Source organism: Halictus rubicundus, chromosome 17 (genome assembly GCF_050948215.1).
Source record: "Halictus rubicundus isolate RS-2024b chromosome 17, iyHalRubi1_principal, whole genome shotgun sequence".
Classification (NCBI taxonomy): Eukaryota; Metazoa; Arthropoda; class Insecta; order Hymenoptera; family Halictidae; genus Halictus; species Halictus rubicundus.
In genome coordinates, this window is record NC_135165.1 from 3,589,507 (window position 1) to 3,609,456 (window position 19,950).

A 19,950-nucleotide genomic window follows, 5' to 3' on the forward strand; every position below is an offset into this window, starting at 1 on the left:
TATAGTATAAACTAAAATTTCTTTGAAGATGTTAAGAGAATATTAATTCGAATATATAACTTGAAAATAACCGTCTGAAATCGTTTTTATCGTTTGAAATATAAGTTGTGAATTCTTTTTGTACGTACGTTACGTATGAATTTAGAACGGGTCATACAATTTTAAGTTTTCCGCGGATTTTTCGATGGCTTTGACCACCGTTGTGAATTTTCCCAATGGCGCATGCACAGCTCAGCTGTGTGCAATCGCGAACAATTTATTAGAAAAATAATGTATTTTACAGTATTTTTATCCGAGTAGAAGGTGTACTGGACACGGTATTCGTAATATTAGGTATGTTGAAGCAGATATTTTGCTGTCATTAATTAACCGACCGTGGAATATGCGAGATATGTTAAAAATCATTTGTGACGGGTTTAGAAGCACCTGCATGGGATCCACCTTAGTTCTACAAGCTTCCTGACAGACTTCTTCGACTTGTCAGTTCGTGAAATGCTTAGTTTCCATTTGTATATTAAAATACAAAGTGATTATAAAGCTTTGAGTTTGTTTAACAATTTCCACTAGTTACATTCTCATCGCGAAAATTCTTTTCGATGAAAGTGACAAGACTCGTTAGTATAGGTTTGTTTGCAACTTGAAAACTTGATTTGAAGTGATATATATTTCATGAAATATTATTTCGATGATTCTTCTTTCCGAATTAGTTCGACAATTAGTGTTTCTTAATGATTGTTCGGATTGTGTAAATCATATAATACGTGTTGCAGTGTTCATCAACAACTTTTTTTCTCAGTATTCAGTACAATTTTGTTTTTTTGTTTTAGTTCATTTGAATTTGTTCTCACTTCTGGATGAGAACAAAAGTGAGAATTTAATTTTTTGTTTCTTTAGACAGTGTTTACTTACATGTATCTTTGGTATATTAAAGTTATTTTTATAGTGGAATGTATGTACCAGCAATTAACTTGCTTTCTTGTTATCATTGGTCATATCTCTGATGATTAGATATATATTAAAATAGACATGTTTTTCTTTTAAAACCAAGTAGTAGTTGTGCATTGTTTGGAATTCTTATGTCTAATAGAAATATATGTGAGCGCAAGAGTTATGTGATTAACATTCTTTTATTTCTTCAGGAAACATGGACTGCCCATCTAGTATTGCAACAGTACTTAAATTCTACTCACACTACATGTAGTCTTTCGTTCTGCATTGCTTTTGATGCATCAAACGGGACAATACATTTTTGAGGCAAATTACTTCTTAGCTTCGAATAAAAGAAATGGATGCATTGAGAGACGAAGACAGGCGCAGGCGCCTGAGGGTGCTAGAGGAGCGTATAAGAGATCCAAGAAGCGTTACAAATATCGATTGCCTGTTGGATACAGTCCAAGCCTTGGTAGCAGATTGTGATCATACTAGTGTAAAACGTATGAAGAATATAGAAGCGTATATGAATAGATGTAAGTATTTCGTTTTTTTCTGTTAATATAAAAAATATTGCTTCCTCTAAAAATCACAAAAATCCTCACAGAAATGGGATATTTAAAAATAACGATTGCATGATCATGAATAATGATTGCATTTGACAAGTTAATGCATTATGCGTATTCTTGTTAAACGAGCAGAGTGCAAAAGAAATTACTTTGAATTTCAGATGACTCGGTTGCTCATGATATTTGTAAAATGCGAATGCGCATGGATGATTTCACTTTGATAAAAGTGATAGGCCGTGGGGCATTCGGAGAAGTACAATTGGTACGACATAAATCTACGCAAAAAGTGTATGCTATGAAGTTACTCAGTAAATTTGAAATGGTAAGGGATGTCGATAAATATACATAAAATATAAATATTCTACGTTTAAAGTATATTACGATTATATTTAAAATATACATTTTTTGTAGATCAAAAGATCCGATTCAGCCTTTTTTTGGGAAGAACGTGACATAATGGCACACGCAAATTCCCAATGGATAGTCCAACTGCATTTTGCATTTCAAGATCAAAAATATCTTTATATGGTGATGGACTATATGCCAGGGGGTGATCTAGTAAACCTAATGTCTAACTATGAAGTGCCAGAAAAGTGGGCAACATTTTATTGTGCAGAAGTGGTGCTTGCATTAGATGCTATACATCTAATGGGATTTGTTCATCGAGATGTAAAACCAGACAATATGTTACTCGATAAACATGGTCATCTAAAACTTGCTGATTTTGGTACTTGTATGAGAATGGATGCTGTATGTATAGTTCTATGCTCTTCCCTGCTAAAATTGTGAGGTAACGTATGAACTTCGAAGAATATTCATCGTGCTTTTCCTTCTAGGACGGACTTGTTCGGTCTGACACTGCAGTTGGTACACCTGATTATATATCACCCGAGGTACTTCAATCCCAAGGTGGTGAAGGTGTATACGGAAGAGAATGTGATTGGTGGTCAGTTGGTGTGTTCTTATATGAAATGCTTGTCGGTGATACTCCTTTTTATGCGGATTCATTAGTTGGAACCTATTCAAAAATTATGGATCATAGGAACTCGCTACACTTTCCCCAAGAAGTTGATATTTCCCATTCTGCCAAGAATTTAATATGTGGTTTTCTTACGGATAGAACAAAACGTCTAGGAAGAAATGGTGTAGACGAGATAAAAAGTCATCCCTTCTTCAAAAACGACCAGTGGACGTTCGAAAATTTACGAGAATGCGTGCCACCGGTTGTACCTGAACTTTCCGGTGATGATGATACGAGTAATTTCGACGATGTTGACAAAGAAGACGGACCGGAAGAGAGTTTCCCAGTGCCGAAAGCATTTTCTGGCAACCATCTACCTTTTATCGGTTTCACGTATTCAGGAGATTATCAATTAATGGCTTCTAGCGGCAAAGAATCCGTGGACGGACTAGAAAATCATATCAATAATGGTACAAGCGATGATATTAAGATTTCTCAATTAGAAAATTTATTGGATCGAGAGAAGAGGCAAGTCGAGTCCTTAGAATCGAGACAGAAAGCTTTGACGATGCAGTTAGAAGCTATGACACGTCGGGAGACGGAATTGCACGAGGAAATTGGTAGAGCCGACAAGGAACTGACTTTACTGCGACATAATTATAAAGAAGCGCAACGTAGAGTAGAACACGAGACAGAATTGCGTAGAAAGGCCGAGACATTATTCGTAGAGTTGAAGAAGAAATTTGATGAAGAGCAAACGAGAAGGGCACGCGATGCGAGCAATTCGCAGCAAACCTCTGAACGCGTTGTTAACTTAGAAAAACAAATCAAAGAGATGCAGTCGAAATTGGAGAGAGAAACTGAAACAGTAACGAGATTACGAAAACAAGCTACTGAAATTACTGTAGCCCGACAAGCGTCGGAACAAATGGCGAACGAGTTACAGGTGGCAAGGGCGCAGTTACAGGCACAACGAGATAATTTGCAGCAAGAAGTGGCTACGTTACAAGTAAGCATTTTAGATCTGTTCTATTGGTACTTTCGCATTTCATCACTGAAAATTTTGTTATTTCTTTTATCTTTATTTTAAAGGGACAACTGTCAAAAGAGCGTAGTTCTCGATCACAAGCGTCATCTTTAACTGCAGAATTGGAAAGCCGTCTGTCCACTCTTCACCTAGAACTTGAACACAGTCGAGAAAAAGAGGAGAAGGCAATCTCGGATAATAGACAATTAACGGAAAGAATTTCAGCATTGGAGAAAGAAGCTGCCAGCTTAACTCTTGAATTGAAAGCAGCGCAAGCAAGATACAATCAGGAAGTAATGGCTCATCAAGAAACGGAACGTTCTCGTATACTGTCTAAAGAGGAAGCAAATTTGGAAGTTGTTAAAGGTAACATTCAGTTTTTGATAAATATCATATTTCATAATGCTGCTTTTGACAAAAATATACATTCTCGTTCTAATATGCGCAACAGGGCGAAAGAGTAAAGTGTTTGAAGGTAATATACATAAATCCATATTGATTCATATTTTATTACTTTAAACCAGGATAATATTTTAATATTCTCTGCACGACTTGTTAATACATAAGTATACAGGGTGGGGCACCTAAAACAGGCCTGTTGAATCACTATTTTATCGGCGATGAAAAAATATCTCGGATTAAATTTGTTCGTTTAATATCTCAGAAGTTTTGTTATAATTATCTTTTATGATTACGATACTTTTTTTTATTATATTAAATTTATTTCATTACTAATCATAATATTTTTAATATTTTCTGCTGCCTCCACTGAACGGTATTTCTTTTTATGTATGTACATTGTGATATTAATACTGAAAAACTTTATATTGATTATCATTGTACTCACGGTTTAACGTAACCTTCGCAGCACTACAAGCTAAATTGAATGAGGAGAAAAGTGGACGACAACGTGCCGAATTGCTTGCACAAGAGAAGGAACGACAAACGTCTATGCTTTCTGTGGATTACCGTCAAATACAACAGAGACTGCAGAAACTGGAGGGTGAGCATAGGCAAGAGGTAGAGAAGGTAAAAGTATTACAGGGTCAGGTCGAACAGGAACAGCAGAAAAGAAACGTTCTGCAGACTGATTTGGCGCAACAGTCATCCGAAGCAGGACGATTGCGTACCAGGGAGCAACAATTGGTTAGCGAAGTTGCTCATTTGAGGGAAGCAAAACGACAGATAGAAGAAGAATTGCATCACTTAAAAACTCAGAGAAACGTGGATCAGTTGCAGACTAAGGAATTGCAAGAACAATTAGAAGCGGAAGCTTACTTCTCGGTAATATTTCGTTTGATACCATTCTTTTTTTGTAACCATTTGATTTTCATTTGCAGCTATTTTCGCTAAACCGATTTTCTTTTCACAGACTCTTTATAAAACTCAGACACAAGAACTTCGCGAAGAGCTTGATGAGAAGCTACGATTGCAACAGGAGTTAGAAGAAGAACGTAGCTCTCTGGTGCATCAATTGCAGTTGTCGCTGGCCAGAGGAGACAGTGAAGCTCTAGCAAGATCAATAGCCGAAGAAACCGTGGCTGACCTTGAGAAAGAACGAACAATGAAGGAATTAGAATACAAAGACGGAGTGGCCAAGCACCACCAAGAATTGAATTCTAAGGAACAAGTCATAAATCGTCTGAAGGATAGCGAAAACGAACTTAAGAAGAACGTTGATCAGTACTTCAAGGAGAAAGATGATTTGAGCAAGCGACTCAAGGAGTTGCAAGATCAACTTACTAAAGCACAGTCGAACGCCGAAGACATAGAAAAACTTAGTAGTAAATTGAAAACCGAACAACTGTTGAAGCAACAAGCAGTCAACAAGTTGGCAGAGATTATGAACAGGAAAGATTTATCTTCGAGCGGTAAAACAAAGAACAAAGCATCCGCGGCAGACCTAAGAAAGAAGGAGAAGGATTGCAGACGCTTGCAACAAGAGCTTACACAGGAGAGGGAAAAGTATGGACAGTTGGCAGCTAAATGGCAAAAGGATTTACAAGACTTACAGGTAACCAACATAACGTTATTCATTTTTTGGGAAATATTACGCTTGTTCTTGATATTAATATAATCTTTATAGGCACAATTGGTAGAAGAAAACCAATCGAAATTGAGGTTACAAATGGAGCTCGACTCAAAGGATTCAGAAATAGAAACATTACAAATGAGGATCGTGTCGTTGAACTCGGAAACTGCCAGTGTCTCGTCTGTTGAAAATGACGGTGAAGATTCTGTTCTATCGGAACACGGTACCTTGAGGCTGGAAGGCTGGCTAAATGTGCCAAACAAACAGAATATTAAAAGGCACGGGTGGAAGAAGCAATACGTTGTCGTCTCTTCGAAGAAGATCATATTTTATAACAGCGAAAACGATAAGCTAAACGCCGATCCAGTTTTAATATTGGATCTAAATAAAGTCTTCCACGTTAGATCCGTTACTCATGGTGATGTCATCCGAGCCGATGCCAAAGATATTCCGAGAATTTTTCAGGTGAGTACTTCGCGCGGCAACAAAAACTTTCCTTGTGCCGTACGGGGTGTAGCTTCATTCATGTTCCATGTAATATTGATTACAGTTGTTGTACGCTGGTGAAGGCGAGGCAAGGCGTCCTGGTGACGAAGGAAACACATTGCCTGGTGTGGAACTGCCACAACTTACGGATAAACCAGGCACACAGTCGTTAAAAGGTCACGAGTTCGTTTCTATATCGTATCATATGCCAACAACTTGCGAGGTATGCTCGAAGCAGCTGTGGCACATGTTTCGACCACCGCCTGCTCTCGAGTGTCGAAGTAAGTAGCAAATTCCGATTTTAGAATGCATATAATAATTCATTGTTCACTTGATGGTCTTGATTGATCGTTGTTCAGCGGCCATGGACGTGACTCGCGTTGAAATTTTAGTAAACTGATATGTTTCCCGCAGGGTGTCGCATAAAAGTGCACAAAGAGCATTTGGACAAGAAGGAGGATGCCATAGCACCATGCAAATTGCACTATGACCCGAACAGCGCCCGTGAATTATTAATCCTAGCTGGTAGTCCGGATGAGCAGAAATACTGGGTCGCAAGATTGTCTAGACGTGTACAAAAATGTGGCTATAAAGCGAATTCTCACGTCGATGGCACGGGCCAACGTGTCTCGCCAAGGTAGCGTAGCCGTGCGACTCAGCGTAACCGGAGACTAAGTAGCTCTCTTGTATTGTGGAATCGCATGATTGGGTGTAGCGAGGTTAGAGTCGTTTGATTTTTCTTGCATTCCCATTTTCCAAATAGAAATCCACACTTTCATTGAAGATTCTAATTACAGTATACGATATTGACACTCGGTGTTCAGGATAGGTGTACAGATATCGAATTCGGGTTGGTCTCTTGAAAGTTTCTTATTACACGTATAGGATAAGTCACCGGCAACAGAACACCTGAATGTCTTCGTCGATGTTGAAGATGAAGGAAAATGGTTAACAGAGTACAGCAGTATTGGATGACTAAGCTAGATGGTCCTTTTTAAACCAGATTACTGTGATACAGTTTGTAAAATTGTTGAGGTTACAGAGCGATAAATGTACATAAATAATGAGGCTTTCGAAATCAACAATAATGAACAATCAACCTTCTTAATAGTGCTGTACTCTCTTAAGACAAGAACTGCAAGAGAAGATCAATGCGATGACATAAAAGAATTTTTCGTTTGGTATCAAATTCGTCTAAGACACTTCCTTCTATCTTCAATCAAGACATTCATTAAGGCATTTTGTGTTCCGTTTGCCACGGCTCACCCTGTATAAGATTACATACGCAGGTACCTGAAGGAAACACTAGACTGCGCGACGTTTCAAATTTTATTCAATTGGGCAAGTACAATTGATAAAGAAACAAAATCATTGAGGTAGAGTATAATTGTAGTGTGCCTAAAGAAATAGGAAACAGCTAACGACTGCACTCTCAAGAATTTTGATATTTTTACTTGATTGTTGTCAGACAAGGAAGAGGTTGTTATACTTAGTTCTAATGTTGTGCTTTTACTGCGATGAAACGCTGGCCATTGATCGAAATTTTGTGATTCTGAAACAAAGTGCATGTTTTAATCGTTTCAAATTGCATCTAAATTAATGTTCCTTTGACTTTCCAGTCCGATTCAAATCGACTTATATTGCTGCTGTTAATTTTCGTGTATAATTGAACCAGTTTAATCGAGTTGATGATCACTGTATTTGGTTTTCTTCAATGACAACTGTGAATGAAAACTGGGGCTTTTATATATTCGATGTTAACGTATACAACTGAAGTGAAATATCAAAAGAACATAATAGTAGGCTACGTTGACTTTTATCTTTCTTTGTTGTAAACTGTGAATATTGTACATGATACTGTTTAATAATGCACATGTTTAATCTTCATTATATCCTGTCTATAGAAACCACCATCAATCATTTTGTATTCGTATTTCTTAACGCGGTCATATTCTGTAAGAATATATTTCTTAATATTGGAATGATCTATTTCTATACTTTTGTCTGCTATTATAAAATAGCTGTTCAGTTTCTCGTTTGAACGGTTACTAATGCAACTTAGGAAATGTTTTACGATAACAAAGGGACTGTTTTAATGCAACGAAACTATTTCTCATGAACAATCTGTTTCTTTGAACATATTTATTCTTTATTGTAATTATAAATATGTAGGAAATAATGAAACACTATTAATGTTACGACTTCGATAATGTCTCGTTTTTATTTACGACTAATGAAAATGGTAACACATTACGAGTTGCGCGTAGTAACGAGTTGATATCAGTTACATCTTCGAATGTGTCACGGTAATTCCATTCGCATAGTTTCTCTCCTGCTCCTCGTAGTCCTACGGAAGTGTCGACAGATCCTAAATTTTTGTTATATTGGACGGATGCTTTTTTCTTGAAATGGGACTCTCATATCTATTTCTACGTTCTTCATAGATAAAAACCGCTGTTGCGCTTTTGAAGCTTTTTTTGTCACGTCAGCATGTGTGACGATTATGAAAGTGGACCCGCTACATGTATCATTTTGGAATTTTCATTGAATTCTGCACGATGCGAGCACCGACTCGATAAACTGAATATTTATTGTATATTTTCGCACGCTGACCACTTTCACGATTACGGGCACACATAGAAAGCATTTCAGAAACGTAAGTAAAAACTTAGTCTACGAGAAGGTACTGCCGAATGAAACGAAAACGGTTTAAGAAAATAAAAATTGTTAAATTTCAGATATCCGTCTTTCCCCTTGAATCTTTCAGCAGCCAAGAAAAATGTACCTATCTAAAATCAATTTGTATTGTCGAGTGTGTACATCTAGGATAATATTTCACAATTTTGTGCTGGTATAAAATTGTACTCCCAGATGTATGTAACTCCTTGACACCGTATTAGGCGTGCGGGTGACACGTATCGCTAACTATCACGTTTACTCTTCAGGTACCTCTCGAGTACACTTACACGTCCATTCATGATCGTCTACAAATGTATCCACGCTTTTTAGAAATATGTTGCCAAGTATATTCGTTTAATTGTTGGCACGTTGTCCACAATGTTAAACCATAAAAATCACCTTCAATTGAGTGACGCATCACCCGCGCGCTCAGCCATGGTACTGAAATTAACGCTAATTCGTCGCGTGGTTGAAGAACATATCTCTCAGCGAATTCCACGGAACGACTAAGTTTTTACGTATAGTTTAAGCTCTTTGTTACACACATACACACATACACACTGTATCGTTGTTGCTCGCGAATCACACGAGCCTGATCCCGCCCTGTGTGTCGTCCGTCGACGAGCTTTATCGATTCCGATTTCTATTTTTCAGAGAGTCCACCAGATCTACCTTGAAGCCATATTTATCGGTGCAACAACGATCCGCGACGCTGCCAGCGAACGCTAGCATGGGCAAGTGACCATAGAACTAGCGGAATAAATTCGATTAGTCGCTCGTGCGCATCACTATTGCACGGCTAGGGTTCGCGAATCGGAGCTCGATTTTCGCGAACAATCGCCCACGCGGGTCGGGCCTCCTCGGATCGAAGTCGGTCGGTGATATACTTTGTCTCTCGTATCGATCGTTATCAGCAGCTAGCTCTGTTAGTCGCGCCACTGTAAATTGCTCGTCAGGAAGAAGACCGGACGGAGGAGGATTCTTTCGCGACGGATCACGTTCGTGCACAGCGACAGAGAAAGTATCTGCACGCTGGTGTAACAGGCTGCTCTCTCGATTGACAATACTATCTCGGAACGAACAGTTCAATGTTACTCGCATCGGACTATATACCGATAAGAAGTCACGTTCTTATAGAATGATCTGATAGGAATTATTTTTCATTTAGCGGTACTTGTTCGGTAAAACGTTGCTTCTCCGAAGCAAGAGTCAGCGGTGCTCGAACACTTTCCGTCATCCATTCCAGACCGACCTTGAAAACTCATGGCCTGTCGTGATTCGGTTCAGCCGGAACGTATGTAAGAGTCACTTAGCTTCTTGTAAATGTACTACGTTGCAGTCCTTTCTTCTCTATTTATTTTCGCTTGCCGTTCACTTGGAACACGAACGCACTCGGCAGCACGAAAGGGAATCAGGACGATGGAGGACAGGAGGTCAAAGTATTCCCGTCCGAGTGAAACGTTCGAAATGAAGTAGAGGAACAAACTAAGCTGGGGAGCTCGACTTTCTTCGTCGGTCGGAAACGTGAAACTTCATTTGACTTTCTCGCAAGTTTACCAGAATTTATTATATCAGTTACTAACCGTTATTTATATTTTACTGTACGATTGAGATCGCGAGTGCGATTGCCAAAGGAATTTCTTGGACGTAACAAGAAGTAGTTTTGCGCATATACTAATACCGTGAAAGCTTGTGGATAGACCGTGGATTTTTATGCAAAGTAAAAATCGTTTTCCAAAAGCAGGGGAATCACCTGTGAATTTCTTTCTGTATTCAATCATTTTGGAAGATTGCGATGAATTGAGTCTGTTTACTGTTTCTAATTACAGCTAGCCGTTTTTACCGAAAATGCAAATTCGCGGTCTATGAAACAATGCAGTGTTAAAACAAGTTCTAATCGGACCAACTACGTTTCTTACCGATCCAAAACAATCGATTTTCAAGAAATCGGGCTCCCAGTGATCGCCCCGTTGTTATAAGGCGCAACCTGTTACCGTAAGTCATTGATAATAATATTTACATGAAGCATGCGAGCGGTGACGAGGAATCACCGAGTCGTTTTATAAGAGTTTTCCACGGACCGACAGATCGAGTTTTTATAGTGATTTTTCTTCTCGTAGACGCTTAAACATGATTCCCCATTGTATATACATTTTAAATAACTGTTATCGGTCGGTAGCGGCTCGTTCGCTAACAGTCATTGAGAAGTATGCCTAGTGACTTCCCGCACGTCGCGTGCACCGGCGTTCATGTCTCCGGCGATTAGTATCGAGACCCTAGAAAGACTAAGCGACCCGCTCGCATAGCCATTTATTTCGGACAATTCACCGAATGTCTTTATCAAACTGATGTTGGTCCAGCAACAGCAATCGCGAAGACATAGCGACAATAAATAATACGAAACGTTCTGAGAGAGTTAATACATTGTCAACGCTTCACCTACCGGACGTTAATTAACACTCTCGCGTCTGGGATGTTAGGTCGAAAATTATACACTGGTCGTTACACGAAGGACATCGACAGGTCTAGTTTTTGGAAAAACACCTTGTGACACTCTCTACACTTTGATGTAAAAGCTTGTAAGTAATTTGTAAGTCATTCGACGCGGAAGTGTTAACAGTCCTCTAAAAGTCGAAGATAGATAATTTCTTAAGAAATTGTAGTATAGCAATTTTACTTGCGAACCGAGTTACCTTCAGTAACTTCTTTCGAGATTGTTGCTTGAAAGAAAATTATGAATACTCTTTTACGCTCAGCGCAATCATCAGAAAGCCTAACGGTAGGTTTCCGGTAGCTAAAGCGTTAGCATTTTGTAACCGGTGGGGCCTGAAAAGCCTCCACTTCCGGTCTTTCTAGGGTCGAAGGACATAGTACGCTCGTGCGATCTAGTTTATCACATTCACGTTTGGAAGCACGTAATATTGTATGCAGGGTGTATCGATAGTCGTGATGCGACCGCGAGGGAGATGGTTTTATATGGAAAAATAAATCGAGAACATGGAACAAAATTTTGTGGCGGACCAGCATTCGTCACGGCCGACCGGAAGTATTATTACTTTTATACGTCTCGAGATTAGAATATTTAAAGCGCCGTTAGGTGATATTGGATCCGTCTTGCGCGCAGAAAGACGCGCGCTCGGCCAGTCATCCAGCATGGCTGCCAAAGTTTCAGTTTTAGAACGGATTGGAGAACATTGAGCACTGAAAGTATTTTTAATCGCAAATCCACCGATGCAATGCAACATGGTCGTTTATCGAACTTTGAATCTCGTGAAAGTCTTGTTTCATTTCTTTTCTTTTTCTTTGTTTAGCAATTTCTTTTCGATGATCCCGAAATTTTCAGTTGGAGGACTCTCATTACGTTTGAAAGTTCGATGGATATTTTTGCGGAGCGAGTCGTTTGGGACAAGTTTTCTTCGAGTGATTTGTCTCAGACGACTCTTTCTGTACTGTAAATTTTCATCCTTATTGCCATGTGCTCGCAGAATGTATAGCGATCGAGCGGAGGAAGGACAAAGTCATAGAACGAGCACACCAGGCATGGGCACAGAGTACAGGGGCATGTGCCCCGTGGGGCACTGTTCTGGCTCCGTCGAAATCGCGAGCAATTAGGGACGACTATAGTCTTCTCTCTCTCTCTCTGTCTCTAACAGTTTTCTTGGAGCAGTTGAAAGGTCCATGCCTGGGGTGCACGATCGAGGAACAGCGCCGCGAACGAGCTTGATTGTATAGTAGAGATAAATATTTACAGTTGTAACTTAAGAATTTTTAACACGATGTACGATATTCGCTATTACCTAGGGACTGAGGAGCATAATCAAGAAGCCTTAGGAGTTACGTTGGACGATGCCGAGTGAGATTAACGAGCGAGAGGCATCGAAAGGATAGAAAGACACGTAAACACAACGTAAAGATAAATGAAAGCTTCTAACGAGCGTGGAGAACGTATTAATTAATCGTCATCGCCGCTTGTGTTCTTATTGTGGTACCTCGACGACGCATTGCACACTGGGACGTATCCTAGCAATCTAACCGGAGAAAATGTTGCATCGAGAGAATACTGGTTTTATTGGTTTCTCTACTGATAGAAACATAATTTTCAATTTAAAAATAAATCATTATCAAAATTCAATTTTGTTCGGCTGGATTGCTAGGATATCACACTGTGCGTCGCTCCAGGACAAACGGGGAAAGAAATGAATGATTTTCGTCGATCCTTGTACGTTTCTCCGAAATGATTGCATAAAATCTAGAACACTTCATCAATTTTTTCTGTATACTTTACATCAACCGACCACGTTTCATTTATACCGTCACACTTTCACCATTCTGCACTGTTCAGGAAATTGGAATTTTTATATTTTAAGAGCTAAGTTAATCGACATTCAATTCTTGAAGAAAATTTAGTTCTCAATTCGGTGCAAGGTGTAGAAACTGTGGCCGTTAAATGAATCCAGCAATTACAATTAAGAACAGACTTCAGTGTTGCAGTAAGATGAACCATAAAAGTGCATGCTAAGGAAATACAGAAGATAGATTAAGGAAATACATCTTGCATCTTCTCTTTGTTGCAGTATGAGATTGCGAGAAAAGAATTTTCGGAGGAACGTGCGAGGGTTAACGCGTGTCCATCCACTTTGTAGGTTGCTACCGTGTCCCCGCGACTTTTTAAATGGTGCTCCCCTCCCGTCCTTGATCCAGGACCTCCATCCACTTCGCCTGTACTCCTTTCGTACCCGAGGGAATCGAGAAGCTTCCGGCTGCGAGAAGGAAGCTCGGTGACAAGCAGCGAATCGATCATGGATAAAAACAGAGAGAGAGAGAGAGAGAGAGAGAGAGAGAACAAAAAGAAAACAATAGGAACACCATTTTTTAACTACTGCCCCGTGCCTTCGTTTTTCTGGTTCCCCGTCGGCTCCTCCTCTTTTTCGGACCGGTTTTTTAAAGTTCGAAATGGCGGAGAGCGTGCGGGAAGCACTGATTTTTGCCAATAGCGAGATAACGAAAGAGATAGACGCAAGACGAAGAAGAAGATGAAGAAGAAGCGGAAGAACTTGTTAGAGCATATTTTATTATTGTTTAGTTATTTACAATCTGTATATTATTAATTAATATTACGATTAAAGTATTTTGTAGATAATACAACGCGAGTCCTAGACGTCTCCACCATCGTCGTAATCGATGAATTGTCTGTCAATGTTCATTGATACCGCGGAAGCTTGCCGAATACCTGCGAATGTTTGTTTGCAAATTGTTGTTATCCGGCGATCTTCCCTTCGCTCCCGAACGGAGCTCGATCAAACGATTTTACGATCTTTTATCATGTATATGTATATTTATAGTATTAACGGTAAGACAACACACTCGACTGCCATTTTTCCTCTTTCCTGTTACGTTTTCGCCACTACTTCTCTCTCTTCCCTTTATTGTTTTTCTTTGTTTTTCTTTTTTAAGCGCGTGTGGTGTGTACGTTTGTGTGTTCGTTCGTGCATGCGTGTACCTTTTTGTAGTTTCTTCTCCCTCCTCGTACCGGTAATCTTTTTTTTTTTTCCTTTTTGTAATTGATTTATGTAGTACAAAATAATACTCCATATAATGTGCCGCTTCTTTTTTGTTGCTACATTGTAATCTAACATTTAAGTTTGTCCTGAGATGAAAACGGTTTGCAATCGAATTTGTTTGTTGGTATTTCTTTTGTAGCCGGCGCGCGATCGACGGTGATCGAAGAGTCGCGATTTTCGCACCGCGCGGAAACACTTTTCTCCGCTTTCTAGGAAGCTTTCTTCAGCTCGAGGAAGGCTCGGACTGTGATTAGAATACGATCGTAGTTAATTAGCGACCGTTGCTTGTTCACGAGGCATTGACGAGCCGAGGTGATGTTCGGAATTAATGAAAGGGTCCTCTTTGCATATCCAAGCGTGTCGACGACCTTTAAATTACTTCCTGAGATAGACGACTTAATTAGTCCACTCCCCTCTCGCAAACGATCGAGCATACCGTAGCACATGATTGTTTTCTCCGACTATACCTAAAAACATTGCAACCCTTCGAATCTCTTTGCACGACCCTTCGAGAGTTTTCTGATTAATGTTTCATCTTTGTCCGAACTTTATCAAATTTGGATTGCTTTTGTTTTAGACAAATTCATCCCTTCGCTCGATACTAGCGCAGGTTCGAGTCGATCGTCGCTGACTGTTCAATTTTCTACATTTTTACGTAGTATCGCCTTTACGAAACATTCGGTTTTTTACACCGATTATGCGAGTGACACGCTGATAATAAGTTCAAGGGACCATTATTAACACATTGAGTGCCAATTCTCATGCAGGTCGTACGAGACTGGAACAACTTATTTAATAATACAAGAATAGCTATTTTAACCCCTCACAAATTTCATTAAATCTAGAAATCAATTTGATCTTTTATTGAAGTGATTCAATAAATATAAACGCGTTCAGTGATGCAATTATTCTGGGTTACAATAATTTTGAATTCAGTGTCGCCATTCGAGTGTAAAGAGCTGATAGAGATTGTAGTAAAGTTTGTTTAGAAAAATCGTGTCGGTCGTATATGATCGACGAGGCACCCAAAGCGTTAATCCAGTCACATAATCGAGTATTCGCGAACGAGCAGCGAAGCTAAGAGCTACGGAGTCGATCGGGTGAGAGTGATTTCGTAGATCGTATTGTTTGGAGATTAAACGTTCTGTCGTTTATTTGTCAATTTTTGTTCGCTTATAACGCTGTAACCATCTCGACGAGGAGACTCACGTAAAACGGTAGCACAAACATGAAACTCGGGGACCTCGAAGTTCGTTTACTCGTACTTACATACGTTCGCTCGCGTTATGTATAATCCTGGAACCGCGTTCTCAAAACTCGCAGCGAACCTGATCAAGGTCCATACGTATGAATACATGAAAATCAGTACGTGAATAGTTTTATGCAAAATTCGAGCGATCCATTTCGAGTACACGAATATATTCATATATAATATATATTATATATATATATATATATATATATATATATATATATATACTTTTGATTACATTCGCTAAGTCTATAATTGTTTTAACGGGCGGTCGACAAAGGAATTGTTCGAAATCGAATCGTATAATCAGTCCGTTTCTCCTAATTCGAGTACATTTTGTTTGACGGCGAATTCGCAGGCCAAGTCTTCCCCATTAGCCTCCTCGCGTCTCCGATCGCTTTTGTCGGCTGGATATGTTAATTTGTTCTTCGTTCTCTTGCGTCGTCACGATTCACAGAAGAGCGTTTTACTCGCGGACTCGTTTTGAACCTGATTTTCTCTTCGCTCGAACGTAATCGAAACGATCTTAGAAACTATAGGCGGCGATTCGGTCCTCGACGCGTTCGCTACCATTTTCTTTTACATTTTTCTATGCACTTGGTGCACAGAAATAACCGACGAATCCGAGTACAGATTTCAATATAAAACAGTTACAGTTTATTATCCTGAGTACAGTCTTGATCTAAGCGCAATCCTCGGGTCCTTGCTGTGACATAGATCGTGCAGGGACACTGTTTTCTTATGACCCCGAACGTAGAATAGGACACTAAATACGGTTGAAATTGTATCGTGTTTGGTGTGATTTTAATCAGAAAAATGTCACGGATAAGTTGGCGAGAGACTCGTAAAAAATAATGAAAAACAAAGAAGTACAACCCGGATTACATGTTTATACAGTTGGGCTTAGATCGAGGTTTCACTGTACCGCGAATTAATTTGTATACTTGATAAATAAAAGTCAAACTTGACTGTTGTCAAGTAAACCGCGAGATTGTGAACGTCACGACAGTAGCGAACGCGTGAAACAATTACGAGATTAACACTAAAAAATACGAATAGAGTATTTAAACGAGACATCGACAATTCTCATCGCGTTATATAAAAAGGAATGCGCTTGATTCTTTGGTGGTACTAAGTGAGAGTAGGTATCGTTACAAACGAGCATCGACTTTCATCGGTGGAACCACCGAAGATTCACCAATTCGGGTTCCTGGCGTTCGAGTAGGTTTGTACAAAAATGAAGTCGAATCTGAAACAGCGTTCGAAACGTCTGTCGCCAACGCCTCTTCCCATTCACACGGAAAGTATCTTTTCGAAACGATGGAACAACGTTATCCGTAATAATTGTAACTTACGTGTACGTACAAACGATCAGACTCGCTTCTGTTGCACGACGATCGACGTAGCAGCGCACGCGTATCACCTCTATCGATCGACGTCCAAGTTGTGAACGCAAAATCCCTTTCTGCGACGGCCGCGGTCAAACCGAATTCGAAATTTTCGACAACGACGCGACGCATGATCGAGTCTCTCCGATCAATTGCGCTCGCACACTCTCGCATTCCACGTTCAATCGATCTCGCCGAAACCGACGAGTCCTCCACAAGGCCAGCGGCTAATTACAAATTACTCAGATGTGTTCCCTACCGCGTTTAATTGCGTGTCTCGATACCGATCGAGAGCCAGCGATCGAAACAGCCGCCGAAAATACTTCGCCTGCCAAAGACAATGAGAACCGATCAAATCCGATCGAATCGAGGCTAAAAAGAGTCCCGCGAAGACCCGCCTATCGTGTTTCGAATCGCCGCTACGATCTTCCCCATCGAAGATTCCTGGATCGTCCGACGTCGTTCCGTCAAGATCGCCGATTCGCTACGAGACGAGGATCGATAGATCCGAGTTACTGGATCGGCCGCTGCGTCGATCGGCTTCCGACCGGAAGACGTCGACTGGGAAAACGTGTTCGACCAGGGAGAACAAAGAACCCGTTTCGTCGGCGACGGAGAAAGCTGCGTGCATCAGGCTGGCTGATGGGACCACGGCGTTCGCTTATTTACAACATAGAGAAGAGATCTGCCTATCGTTTAACGCTATCATGTAAAGGCGATACACTCGGGAAACACATGCATGCATGGCCACAAAATGTAACCGGAGCGGAGGGAGATCGGACATATAGAATGCTCTTACAATCCTTGGACGCAATAAATTCTGCATTATGTGTATACTCGAACTGCGAATCTCCGTGGCAAACGTTTCTCCAAAAGAAGTAAGTTTCAACAAAGGTTTCGCCATTATTCCTCGTCTCAATTCGACACATTTTTCTGCGGGAATATCGTATTTGTCGTTTTAACCCTTTCGGGATGAATGTCGTCTTCAACTGCAGTGAATTCTCGATATATGTCAATTCTCGATTATTCCGTGACGTTTATCATCCAAGCCTTGGCGACATATATTGAGAAATCACTGTATTTCATTTCGTTTTCTGCTTCCAGAATCTAGAATCCAGATTTCTTTCCATTCGTGTTGGAAAATTGTACACGAAAACATCGTTTGAACGTCGAACAATCAAATTTTAAAATGAGAGACGTAAAGACTATACGTAGGCACTGATAAGACAAGGTTGAACGCGTTTAGGCTCGGATAGCGGAGACTATAAATACAAAAAGGTTGCAGAATACGGACCAAAAATGGCCAGCCATTTCAGCTCGAAGTTCCCAGTGTGAACATTTCTAAATCACCCGAACTTCTCAATGAAAATTCACGCGAGTAGCGAAAATCAACTTTTCATGATCCCCATATCGATTGCTGAGAAAAATGGTAAAAGACCACGGACGGTAGTCAACCAGGTGTACACCGAAGCTGTTGATTAGTCATTATAGTTTATTCTACGTACGGGGTCTCTGGAGAAAGTTAATCTTCACGAGAATGGCTGACCATTAAAATTTATTTATACTCCTCCGCTTCTACGGACGCGAGCCTGTGTGCGTTCAAAATTTAAAGACTCCAGTCCCTTGCAAGACAAGTCAAAGTCACCTAATATGAGAGCTTATGTTATTATCAATATATATTAGGTACCAGGTATTCAATTTTGTTCAGTCAGAATTTTCTCTAGACAAACACGCAAATTTCAGTCGGTGAACAAGTATTTGTACATTGTAAAAATGTTCGATTTTATTTTATCACAAAGGAATCGAATCATTTGACTGTGCTGTTCAGTAGATTACAAAAAGAGTCGTTCACAATTTTAATAAAAATGTTCCCAGCGGAGGATTTTTTCAAGAATCGAGTCTTTACGGTTACTCGACTTTATCCTATTAACCCTTTGCACTCGGCGCTATTTTCATTCTAAAACTAAATTTCTCTTCCGTCTTAGAATATTTTCATTTCATTCATACGAAACTGATCCGATTTCCACATGTAACATTTAAATGTCTAGTAATCTGTTCAATACAAATTTGGTAACGTGACAAATATTTTGTAATATTTGTTTTGCAATTTCTTTGAAATAATGCCACAAACGTTTCTAGTGGTGGTTCGGAGTCACCAGTGTCGAGTGCGAATGGTTAATTCTGCCTAACGATTGCTCGAAAGAAAACAGTTCGAAACGTTTGCCGACAGGTTCGATTGCCAGCACGTCGAAGATCGACCAAGTATTCTAGGATCATCCTGTACAGACGATCTAGACGATCGGACTCGTCTCGATCGGAGGTTCGGGGTGTGGGGGTTTGCTCGCTGCTACTTGTCCGGCTATGTATATATGCGCGTACGTATGTATGTTCTACTTTCAATTGATAACGACGAAGCTGTAAAAACTTTGGAAACTCTGGAAAAGGCCTTTTCCTCTCGCGCGCGCGTTCGGCTCGCGCGAGGAAAAGGGCTCCGCGTTTACGTACATGTTCTCGCGTGTTCGCCCCCGGGCCACGTCGCCTGGCGAGCGGAACGAAAGAGACGAGATCGTGTTCGCTCCACGTGGAAAAAGAAAGTGCTATTGTTTTCCTTTGGAAAGTTCGCGTTCCTCGTGCTCGGGGAAACGGTGCTGGGCCCGAGCACGGCAATTGCCTGCGCTCGTTCTTTCGCGTTCCTTTCCGGATCATTCCGCGCGGGGCGGGGGGTCGGGGGGGATTCGACTTTTCCTGGATCCTCGGATCCCGCGTCCACAAAGAGATCTAACCTCTACGATTTATCGCCTCCCTGTTGGTGATCTGCTCCCCATGTTCTTGCTCGTTTAGATTCCGACGAGACCACGCAGTCTCGTGGCCACGCATTATTTCCTCACCAACGAGACTAGGCTGCGGTGCGTCAGCTTCGGCTTCAACGACATCTTCGTCTGCGACGTCACCGTCTGCTGGTGGCTCCTGTTCGCCATTTGCTGCTCCCTCGCGTTCTGCTTCTTCTTCAGGGCCTCCTGCTTGGTGCCTCTGTGCATTCGAACGCAGCAGATGCTGTTTATTAA

At 40.5% G+C, this 19,950-nt stretch overlaps 2 protein-coding genes across 9 annotated transcripts in view; one reads left to right on the forward strand and one right to left on the reverse strand.

Annotated features, from left to right (window-relative positions):
• The first annotated feature begins 110 nt into the window (after positions 1–110).
• On the forward strand, positions 111–13,510 carry Rock2 (Rho-associated, coiled-coil containing protein kinase 2). Of its 6 annotated transcripts, XM_076802794.1 has the most exons (14): positions 112–333; positions 1,140–1,466; positions 1,661–1,821; positions 1,911–2,249; positions 2,336–3,469; positions 3,553–3,853; positions 3,939–3,962; positions 4,365–4,771; positions 4,860–5,501; positions 5,574–5,984; positions 6,070–6,286; positions 6,420–6,642; positions 9,339–10,929; positions 10,991–13,510. In XM_076802794.1, exons 2-13 carry the CDS (start codon positions 1,286–1,288, stop codon positions 9,424–9,426), a joined length of 4,128 nt encoding a protein of 1,375 aa, XP_076658909.1. In that variant the 5' UTR covers positions 112–333; positions 1,140–1,285; the 3' UTR covers positions 9,427–10,929; positions 10,991–13,510. The 6 variants fall into 6 exon arrangements, with proteins under 6 accessions (XP_076658914.1, XP_076658909.1, XP_076658912.1 ...); XM_076802799.1 differs by lacking the exons at positions 9,339–10,929; positions 10,991–13,510 and adding an exon at positions 6,803–7,987 and having other exon boundaries at positions 111–333; positions 6,420–6,724; XM_076802797.1 differs by lacking the exon at positions 10,991–13,510 and having other exon boundaries at positions 203–333; positions 6,420–6,724; positions 9,339–9,473.
• Positions 11,964–19,950, reverse strand: part of Schip1 (Schwannomin interacting protein 1) — a 45,913-nt gene continuing 37,926 nt past the window's right edge. For all 3 annotated transcript variants that reach the window (XM_076802807.1, XM_076802809.1, XM_076802810.1), the window contains exon 11: positions 11,964–19,915. In XM_076802807.1, coding sequence (XP_076658922.1) covers positions 19,762–19,915 — 154 coding nt within the window. In that variant the 3' untranslated portion in view covers positions 11,964–19,761. The remainder of the gene's footprint in view (positions 19,916–19,950) is intronic.